The 11,322-nt window shown below is 40.8% G+C and overlaps 1 protein-coding gene across 1 annotated transcript; it reads left to right on the plus strand.

Annotated features, from left to right (window-relative positions):
• Positions 1–405: 405 nt before the first annotated feature.
• On the plus strand, positions 406–2,265 carry LOC120059943 (homeobox protein Nkx-2.1-like). The gene is made up of 2 exons (XM_039009018.1): positions 406–772; positions 1,598–2,265. Exons 1-2 carry the CDS (start codon positions 406–408, stop codon positions 2,263–2,265), a joined length of 1,035 nt encoding a protein of 344 aa, XP_038864946.1.
• Positions 2,266–11,322: the final 9,057 nt, after the last annotated feature.

The raw sequence follows: 11,322 nt of genomic DNA on the forward strand, positions 1-11,322 counted from the left end.
GGATTTGTAGGAGGGAAGCTGCAGAGCGCATGCTGTAGCTTGGCCAACATGTAAGTCAAATTATGCCTTTGGGTGCAACGAGGTTGAAAGGAGAGGAGGATAGAGCTGCTTTGTATTGTTGCCCTAGTTGGTGATGCCCCGCCTCTGATGCTAGACTTAAACCTGGCACCCTGCTAAAACAAACGAAAGCCAGCAGCACCAAGCTCAGCCCAGCTCAGCTCCCACTCAATGCAATTAAGGCGGACTTCAGTCGACTCTCCTACCTACGTGTTCATCTAGCAAGGATCGACGTTGAGTCAACAGGAACCAAAGAGAGAGAGAGAGAGGGGCTTTGGTCCCCCAAAAAAACAGAAGGAGAGATTGCCTAGCCTTCTAATTTCTCCCCTCTCCACCAGCCCCAGAACAATGTCGATGAGCCCTAAGCATACGACTCCTTTTTCTGTTTCCGATATCTTGAGTCCTCTTGAGGAGAGCTACAAGAAAGTAAGTATGGAGAATAACAACTTAGGGGCACCTCTCGCGTCTTACCGGCAACCGCAGGTGTCTCAGGCGGCGATGCAGCAGCACCACATGGGCCATAACGGGACTGTGTCCGCAGCGTACCACATGACGGCGGCAGGGGTGTCCCAGCTGTCACACACCGCGATGGGGGGCTACTGTAACGGCAACCTAGGCAACATGAGCGACCTGCCGCCCTACCAGGACGGTATGAGAGGCAGCGCCACTGCCACCGGCTGGTACGGAGCCAACACAGACCCGCGATTCTCCACGAGTAAGTATACCTTTAGTCTGCATGAAGCCGAACAGCTGAGGGTATAGATTTTTATTACGCATCATCATGTACGCTAGTCTACACTAGAGCCATATGCTCCGGTCTGCACTGAAATTAGCGATAGAAATGACTGAACCTCTTTATTGTTGTTTGCAGTTTTTGCATCGATACTGACAGGCTATTGTTTCACTAAGAGGGAGTGTTAGGTATATTCATTGTTAATCACCCAATTTCGTGACCCACTCTGTGCCTTTTTGCCAGTCTACCAATATGATGTTTACCATGGATATAGGAACATGTTTCAAAGAAAGCTGACATCACCTTGAAAATGTCCTTCACTTTTTAGTTTATGATAGATTTGGGCTCCCGCGGTCAAGATTGATGCTTCTAATAGTCTATTTGATTTAACATTATTGTCACTCAGGTCTGTATAGATATAACACAGACACCTGTTGCTGGTTTCTACTCTATTGTGAGTAGCCTACAGAAGTTTCATGCACCTGTCATGTGGGGGTGTATCGAATGAGTTATTAGCCTATTATTCATCTGATTGCACTAAATATATAAACGATATAATTCCGTTAAAATAGGCTACTAATTATGGTTAGGTCATTTGTCCATTAGGAGACAGACCTGTGAGTGACATGAACATATTAGCATCAGTTTTTACCGAAGGGTCATATTCCTACACGTTTTAAATTCAATTCATTCACATTGTGTATTATTTGATAGTTAAAGGTATTGAAGCGTTATAATAATAGCATTATTATTATTATTATTGTTATCATAATCATCATCATCTCACTGGCCTATTTCTGCTTTCAGTCTCCCGCTTCATGGGCTCTTCCTCGGGCATGAACATGGGCAGTATGGGCAGCCTCGGCTCCCTCGCGGATGTCGGCAAAGGCATGGGCCCGCTGTCAAGCACCCCGAGAAGGAAGAGACGCGTGCTCTTCTCTCAGGCTCAGGTCTACGAGCTCGAGCGGCGATTCAAACAGCAGAAGTATCTCTCGGCGCCCGAGAGAGAGCACCTGGCGAGCATGATCCACCTCACCCCGACCCAGGTCAAAATCTGGTTCCAGAACCACCGGTATAAGATGAAGAGGCAAGCTAAGGACAAAGTGTCGCAGCAGCAGATGCAACAGGATACTAGTTCCTGTCAGCAGCAGTCCCCTCGGCGGGTGGCCGTGCCGGTGTTGGTGAAGGACGGCAAGCCATGCCAAGGCAGTGCTCACACTCCAACCACTACTATCCAGACACACCACCAGCAAGGGGCCAATGTTATGATCATGTCCAGTAATGGTTCAGGCCTAGGCCAGCACCAGGGCCAGCAGGTGGTTAGCGCAGATCACTCTCCAGACCTAGCACATCATTCGGCCAGCCCGCCGTCTCTCCAGACCCAGGTAGCTAGTCTCTCTCACCTGAACTCATCCAGCGCCGAGTACGGGACAGCCCTGCAGTGTTCTGCTCTCTTATATGGCAGGACATGGTGACAGCAAGACAAACTATGATCACAAACAAACAACACTGTTGTCAAAGCTTTTGCTAAAAAAAGTCCCTCAACAGACAAACAAACAAACTCGGTTACTTTGTATACATTTTCATCAACACCGCTTGGTGCATTTGGTTGACGCTCTTCTAAAATGTTATTTACTCTTTTGTAAAGCCATGTTGGATGCGGACAGTAGGAGGGGAAGAAAGAAACTTGAAAGACGAAGTGTTGAGTACATGCGATTTCAAGCCTCGCCTTGAAGGTGGATTTTTATTTATGTAAATTATACTGAGAAGGTATAAAAGGGTTACGTCAAGAGGTAGGCCTTCTCCTGTGTGTAGGTCATTGGGCTAAGGTCTCAATAGAAAAACTGTGGGTGCTTTTCAACTTTTGTCACAGAAGGCTCTGGTTTATAATAGATTTCATGTAAAACGTAGCTTGTATATTTCTGTAAGAGTTTTGAATTGAACATATAGCCTAGTTTTTAGCAATCTGTTGTACAAAGTTTTTATGCTTTTGATGGTTTGTTGCTGGTTCTTTTAGTTCTATCGGTATTTGTACGTTTTATTTACTTGTAACTTATATAGATATTTTACTTAAATACAGCCAAACAATCCTATTAATAAATTATGGAAATAAAATAATTCAGATCCATTTATTGAAATTGATTTGTATACTGTTTCAGAGAAGAAGATATAGGCCTACGAGAAACCTTGACAATTTGTTTACAGAAAATGATATAGGCCTATTAACAACATCATCTTCAACTTACTATTATGTGATTATTTTACATTTTTAAATGTAACCTTTATTTATCTAGGCAAGTCAGTTAAAAACAAATTCTTATTTACAATGACGGTCTACCGAGGAACAGTGGGTTAACTGCCTTGTTCAGGGGCAGAACGACAGATTTTTACCTTGTCAGCTCTGTGATTCGATCCAGCAACCTTTCGGTTACAGGCCCAACGCTCTAAACAATAGGCTACTTGCTGCCCCAAAATAGTGTCTATAACCCACTTTAGCTTGTCAATTCAGTACGCCTCAATTTATACCGACATTATTTTGCTGTTTTATTAGAATAGCCTATGTTAACTGCACACAAAATCGGCTTATAAGCAATGCATGACTAATGAAAACCTGTTCCTTGACTAGGTGTAATCCAAATTGCTGTTACAATATGCTTGCTTGGTAGACTAGCCTACATTGCTATTAGCCTAATGCTAACTTTTGCGTGTAAGAGCTCGACCCCAATTCCACGTTTTTTTCCCGTCACGTTTATTATAGCTACAATCAACGACTGTGAGTAATATGGTTAATGGATCTCTGTGACCGTTCCTACAAACCGCGGCTCTTCACAAATCGTATATTAAGCTAATGGGTAATTGTGTACACAGTATCTCACTTGGATAACGCTGATAACCCAGGCCAGGTCATTGTATGCTATCGGCGGCCCTTTGGTTCTAACTTTCTTGTATTCTCGGCTGCGCGCCTGTGTGTTTCTGGTTTGGGTGAGTCAGTTAGGTGAGGCCCGGAGGCGTTCTTTTTAACAGTGGGGATCAAACACGCGTTGGCTGAAAGGAAGTCTTATCGTTCAAATCCCTGCCCAAACAACTGTATTCTTCTCAAATAACTTCGCAAGACAAATCTCTTCGCTTCTTATCAGAGGTAGGCGTACGTTTATCAATAATCAATCAGTCAACTGGAATTGAAAGGAAAATAGCGTGTCCATGGCCACTCTTTACGTGGTAGGCCTATTGATAAGTCGCTTTTAACCTATAGGCTTTGCACCAAAAACTTTTGATAGCCTACCTATTTTATTGAATTGTTCTAAATCTACAGCACGTAGGTCTTGGTCACTATTTCCCACTGTGCAAAAACTGGTTGAATCAACGTTGCTTCCACATCATTTAAAAAATAAAAAAAATAAAATGTGATGACTTGAAACAACGTGGAAAACGTGGATTTGCAAAAAGTCACCAACTTAAGGGAATTTCGTATTTTCTCACCCAACTTTGAACCAAAATCCAATGACATGGTTCGTTTGTTGTTGATTTCACGTTGAATTCACGTTTGTTGACAACTCAACCAAATGTAAATCAAAACTAGATGTTGAACTGATGTCTGTGCCCAGTAGGTTATTTTAAAATCTCTTTATCAGCATTTTTTTGTTTTGTTGCAAACTTCAATGTAAACATGTTGTAGAAGAGTGACCCGAGTCTAAACTATATGAAATGACCAGCCTTGCACAGGGATGGAGACTTAAATCTAGACCTATCAAATAGGATATTATTTTGACCGAGTATGTTCATGCGTTTGGCTCTAGCGCGTCATATCATTTGCATGCCGTGGGGCAGAGATTTTGCGGTTCTTAATTGATTCGAAAAGGTTTTTAACATACTCCAGAATATAAATGGTACATTTCAAATGAATTGTGTGAGACGGACCCATAGGTCCATCGTGTAGAAGGACTAGCTGTGTGTTCTCTTGTAATTTAGCTGTTAATTACCTTGATGTAACATACTTCCTGCAACTAATAGTATGATATGATATTGGTATAGATTATTAATATTATTAATATTAATATGATTTCTTACTGTGATATTATGGGAATTGCAAGTATTTTGTAGTCTTTATGATAAGGCTATTATATAATTACTTGTTTGATAAGGCTATGTCAAAATAGCCAATACGTGCTCCCCCCTGCAAATGCTAAGCGATTGAACAACGACCCAAAGTGCTTTCGCAAAATACTTTAGTCTTAACCGCACTGGGCCCCTAAATAAATATTTTAGTATGCTATACGACGCCCACGGTTACCATATATTCTCTTTATTTCATGCATTATGACAGGATATTTGCGTTATGATCTTTAGAATATTTATACGTAAACTTGAGACACTTGACAGAAATCATGAGCTCGTCTTTGACCAATTATCAAAAGGCTGATTCAAAGCAGCAGATTGTGCAAACATATGAAGAACAATATAATACTCTCATCAAACACTTCTGTCAAGTGGAGAAAAGTATAGTTGTAAACTCGATTATTATGTTTTAATGAGCTCTCACAAGAGTTACACTTCAAACAAGCAAACATCCTACGTCATCAGCGTTTCAGACTCATGCCAACCAATGGTAAACACTTCAAATTTAGTGCAATGCTATTTTCAATACTGTGCATTTGACCTAAAGGGATTATTAACCTAGTTTCAATATAGCTTATTGATTTTGATAAGACTAATGACACAGGTGGTTGTGCATGCGCTTGCCCGGTCCTGGCTACATTGCAGCGTTGGGCTATGACAAGCCATTGTTGGAAGCACGCCTTTGGTCGCAATGGGGTTTCTGAGCAAAAGAGCTTTCTTCGACACAAGGTGAATAGCCTAGCGTACCCAGCTTCCCATTACATCGGCTGCACCATAATGGCACAGGCGCAGTGAGGTTGCCCTGGCTGTAAAACAAGTCGCTGGTACATCTATCGGCTCAGTTACAGACGTCTCATCCCACTGGCACATACGTCAATTCAACGTCTATTCCACGTAATTTCATCGAAATTACGTGGAAACAACGTTGATTCAACCAGTGTGTGCCCAGTGGCATTACACGGTTCACTTTATCTCGCTAAATATTGTTTAGAATACGCGTTGTTTTTTTTGAGATTTTAGGACTTCACGAATAGACTAACATTTAATTGAAATATAGGCTACTAATCGAATGTCAGGAACAGTCAACGAAATTAACAGAGCACCCGACGTCTGTCGTAACCCTGCGTCAAAGCGCAGCAGTGCAAGGATTTTAACGAGGCACTGATTGTAATGGCGCTCTACTTTTCACTTAAAGTGGATCATTCAACCAATAGGGCTTTTCGTCGATTATTTTCTATATAAACTATATTTCACAAGCCTTTAGCATTCTGGGCATAGAGCCTATTTGCTCTGTGGTAGCCCAATTTGATGTTTGATATGATATACGGCAACCTCTAACCCTCAGCATTGTTCTTCCCTTTTGCCTAAGCATTTACATCCCGTCTGTGTGGCAGTCTATATATGCCTGCCAGGAAAATATCAACCGTATAAGACGTCTGTCCTATATTCGTTCTATAGCGACATGCGTAAAAGGCGTAAAAGGAGATCTCCGTTGTCTGTAAACTGGTGTAGTTTGCTTGTTTAATCGACCCATCTACCACCAGTATGATATAGGCTAATTAACATTGTATCAATACTTTATTCGTTTTCATTGTGTTGAGTAAACACATTCCAATTCTTTGTCCATTTCAATACATGATTAGGCTATTTGATATACACTGGAGCACATGAGTTGACTCCATTAACGCCGCTCGTGGATTGGAAATGAGTCTGAATATTTCACACATACTTACATGGAATTATGACTATAGCTCTATTCTAAGAGAGAAATCCCCAAGTGTCCATAGGTTCCTCAACTTCCAAAGAGATTCAGTCCTCTGTCTGCTAATTCAATATCTATTTTTATTGGGATCTGGTACTATAGTCCTAAAGTCCAACCATTTCCCTAACACTTTAATTCAGTGAGAATTCGGGGCATTTTCAAACGACCCCCTTTGCAGCGTCAGATAGAACAGAACAGCGTAAGTATTTGTTGGTGTGGTTTTGTTCAGGATGAGCTCTGAGAGGCTCAAGCTTACATTATTACCATGTCTGTGGCGCGCGGTGTGTGGTCTTTTTGTTGAGCTTGTAGCTGTTCAGAATGACTTGCTGGAAGCGTGTGTGCTCTCATTGCTCTCTTTAAGACTTGTCTTCAGACAGGCACATTGTACAACTCCGGCAAGTCCTCCTTGCTTTATACTCCCCAAGTCTCCACCAACCCAAAAGCAATTAGTTCCTAATCTCAAGGCAATCATATTTGAGTTTGTTTCCCTTATTTACTGTCATTTAAAATGCAAAAATATATTTAGGACAGCCTATAGAACCTGTGTGGTATATACCCTCATTATTTCGAGACTATCAGTGCACTATAGCCATTAGACCTCCTTAGTTGAGGATATTTTAGTTGAGGAACAAGAGGTAGAATTGTTAACTTCAGATGAAGTTCTAGGCCTGTGATAAATGAATCCAATGTTAATCAAGGGGGGTCCAATTCTGAGTGGAAAACCATAATTGTCTTAAACGCATCAACGTTTTGCTCCTCAATTGATAATTATGTCAAGAGTTACAATTTTTGACCATATGGCATTTTCTTTGGAGGTAGCGTTGATTTTCACATGCATTTACAATCAGGGAAATATTTGGAATAAGTAAACATAGCATTAAACAAACTGGCATGCAAAACAAGCCAACATGTTCTGGAAAGTGTCTCCCATTTGGCCTAAAGCTCGATATTTTTACACCTTTGACTTCAGATATATTTTAATAATATCCTCTAGAGTCTAATTAGCATAATACAACAATCCCCATAAAAAAATAAGATTGATCTGCGGTGGAAGGTGGCAGAGATATATCCACTGTTTGTCAGAACGGGAGACATCCCTATAATCGGTCTTCTCACGAAAACGTCTGTAGCATTTTAATGGTTTGGCCTACAAATGATGGTGTTCTCCGTTTTACTCTACGACCCCTACGCGCGTCATGGGACTCCTCTGAAGGTAACCAGGTACCGGGCTGAAAAATGAATGGAAGTGAATGGGGCATTTCCATGTCAAAACTATACAGATAATTTCGACATAATAAAATTCCCTGCGCTTTCTTGTATCTCATAGATATAGGACTACCACTTCAGAACATACTTCCTTTTGATTTATTTTTGGACTATCTGTTTTTCTGTGTACTGTATAAATCAGTTATTCAATGCGTTTCTAAGGGGTAATATCATAATATCAGTAAGGCCAAATTCAATGTTTTATCAAATAATGTTTTATAAATACAGGTCAAGTCGAAAGTTTGGGCACACCTACTCATTACAGGGTTTTTCTTTCTTTTTTTACAATTTTCTACATTGTAGAATAATAGTGAAGATATCAAAACTATGAAATAACACATATGGAATCATGTTGTAACCAAAAAAGTGTTAAACAAATCTAAATATATTTTAGATTTTAGATTTTTCAAAGTAGCCACCCTTTGCCTTGATGACAGCACTGCACACTCTTGGCATTCTCTTAACCAGCTTCACCTGGAATGCTTTTCCAACAGTCTTGAAGGTGTTCCCACATATGCTGAGCACTTTTTGGCTGCTTTTCCTTCACTCTGTGGTCCAACTCATCCCAAACCATCTCAATTGGGTTGAGGTCGGGTGATTGTGGAGGCCTGGTCATCTGATGCAGCACTCCATCACGCTTCTTCTTGGTCAAATAGCCCTTACACAGCCTGGAGGTTTGTTTTGGGTCATTGTCCTATTGAAAAACAAATGATAGTCCCACTAAGCGCAAACCAGATGGGATGGCGTATCACTGCAAAATGCTGTGGTAGCCATGCTGGTTAAGTGTGCCTTGAATTATAAATAAATCACTGACAGTGTCCCCACCAAAGCACCCCCACACCACTATCACACCTCCTCCTCCATGCTTCACGGTGGGAACACGTGGAGATCATCCGTTCACCTACTCTGCGTCTCACAAAGACACATCGGTTGGAACCAAAAATCGCATATTTGGACTCATCAGATCAAAGGGCAGATTTCCACCAGTCTAATGTCCATTGCTCATGTTTCTTGGCCAAGCAAGTCTCTTCTTCTTATTGGTGTCCTTTAGTAATTGTTTCTTTGCAGCAATTCGACCATGAAGGCCTGACTCACACAGTCAACTCTGAACAATTGATGTTGAGATGTGTCTGTTACTTGAACTCTGTGAAGCAATTATTTGGGCTGCAATTTCTGAGGCTGGTAACTGTAATGAACTTATCCTCTGCAGCAGAGGTAACTCTGGGTCTTCCTTTCCTGTGGCAGTCCTCATGAGAGCCAGTTTCATCATAGCGCTTGATGGATTTTGCAACTACACTTGAAGAAACTTTCAAAGTTCTTGAAATGTTCCGTATTTACTGACTTTCATGTCTTGAAGTAATGATGGACTGTTGTTTCTCTTAGCTTATTTGAGCTGTTCTTGCCATAATATGGACTTGGTATTTTACCAAATAGGGCTATCTTCTGTATACCACCCCTACCTTGTCACAACACAACTGATTGGCTCAAACGCAATAAGAAGGAAAGAAATTCCACTAATTAACTTTTAACATGGCACACCTGTTAATTGAAATGCATTCCAGGTGACTACATTATGAAGCTGGTTGAGAGAATGCCAAGAGTGTGCAAAGCTGTCATCAAGGCAAAGGGTGGCTACTTTGAAGAATCTCAAATATAACATATATTTTGATTTGTTAAACACTTTTTTGCTTACTACGTGATTCCATATGTGTTATTTCATAGTTTTGATGTCTTCACTATTATTATACAATGTAGACAATAGTAAAAATAAAGAAAAATCCTGTAGATGTCTCCAAACTTTTGACTGGTACTGTGTATTTGATTGCCTACCTACAGGGGTCCTCAAATTCAATGTTAAAAAGCTAAATGATCCTTGGTATGACCATCTTAAAATAATTCCATATGTTACTGACTCATAGATGAATCAGGAGGATGTCAATAACAAGTGGGTTGATTTGGGCCTTGATGAGTGCAGACAGCTGGCCCTACTGGCGGGCCGACTTCGTGGACGATGTCTGCCTTGATTGTTTTAGATAGATTTGACCAGCAAATTTGTGAGATCAATTACGAGTCTTGCTAGCTGCCTACCTAATGATGCTGGTATTGAAAACAACTTTAACATAAAAGATAAGCTTACTCGTTTTCGAAAACGAGACATTTCGTTATTTTCGTTAGCCTTTTACTCATTTAGCCTACATAAACTCTTCGTTAGCCATGTGTACAAATAACAATTTCACGTCGAATTCAACATCACTGAGGATTATTTTCAGAATCCCAATTTTTTGTTTTCTTATTACCGACAGGCCTAAAGCTTTGACGTTAGGAGCAGGGTAGGGGGTGGAATAGCTACGCCTCGATTTGGCGCTGTCCAAGGTTCTGCAATCCACAAGGCGATGAGCGTTTACCAAACCGCCCGGCGTCCGAATTCAAAATGACTGTCACTCATGTTTGAATCAACACAACCGGCTATAGTAAAGCATGAAGAGTGACTGATCGATGGTGCAGCTTATTTAATCTACTAAAACCCTATGTAGGCTATATATAGCATAGGCGTCTGCATGGTGCCTGCATGGCGCAGAGAAACGTTGGACTGCCCCGAAAGGATTCATGTGGTTCTGAAAAATCTGTGTTTTGAGGTCAATGCATTGTTTACCAGCTCGAATTCGAATCGATCTGCAAAATGGTTTGTGAACACTGTTATAGGTATAAGCCTATCTGATACACATATGTGAATAGCGCTTGTTGGCTATTCTGATTTCTAGACAGTTTGACACAATACAGTTAATGTAACTCTGAATAAGACAGAACTTTAGTAAAAACGACTTAATTTTGCCTCCTTGCTAAGAGTTTTTTAACAACATCACACTAAGCAAGCATTCCTTACTGTGCTGTGCATGACAAATTGGACAATTACACTGTAACTGCAATCACCTCCTCTTTAGTGAATCTTATTGTCAAACTGGTAAAAATAAATCTTTAATTGTCCTACATTTATCTGGTTCTTGAAGCCATTGTGCGAACAGGGCACCCGAGGTTCATTTGCGAAGTGAAATACTTGGGTTGCATCCCAAATGGCATCCCTTTCACTATATAGTCCATTACTTTTAGTGGGAAATATAGGGAATAGGTTGCCATTTGGGACGTAGTCTTGTCATGCAAAGCGGAATACAAGATGCTGTATAATACTTGACCTTTTCAGCATAATTGTTGCAGCAATGAAATGCAGGGAGCGCATTCAGAGCCAGTCTGAATAGTCTTTCCCCTCATAAAGGAACAAAAAGACACATTTTTATACCTTCGTTTTTCATTTGGTTTTGTTTCTTCTGTGAGCATTATTATTTTAATGGCTATAGTCTACTCTAGCTGCAATCAGTCAGCATTCTGAATG

This window comes from Salvelinus namaycush, chromosome 15 (assembly GCF_016432855.1).
Source record: "Salvelinus namaycush isolate Seneca chromosome 15, SaNama_1.0, whole genome shotgun sequence".
Classification (NCBI taxonomy): Eukaryota; Metazoa; Chordata; class Actinopteri; order Salmoniformes; family Salmonidae; genus Salvelinus; species Salvelinus namaycush.

What these genes read in the sequence shown, in the direction of transcription:
- LOC120059943 (XM_039009018.1), top strand. Translation starts at nt 406, where the DNA reads ATGTCGATGAGCCCTAAGCATACGACTCCTTTTTCTGTTTCCGATATC. An exon ending in AGACCCGCGATTCTCCACGA is followed by an intron (nt 773 to 1,597) that starts GTAAGTATACCT and finishes TTCTGCTTTCAG; the next exon opens with TCTCCCGCTTCATGGGCTCT.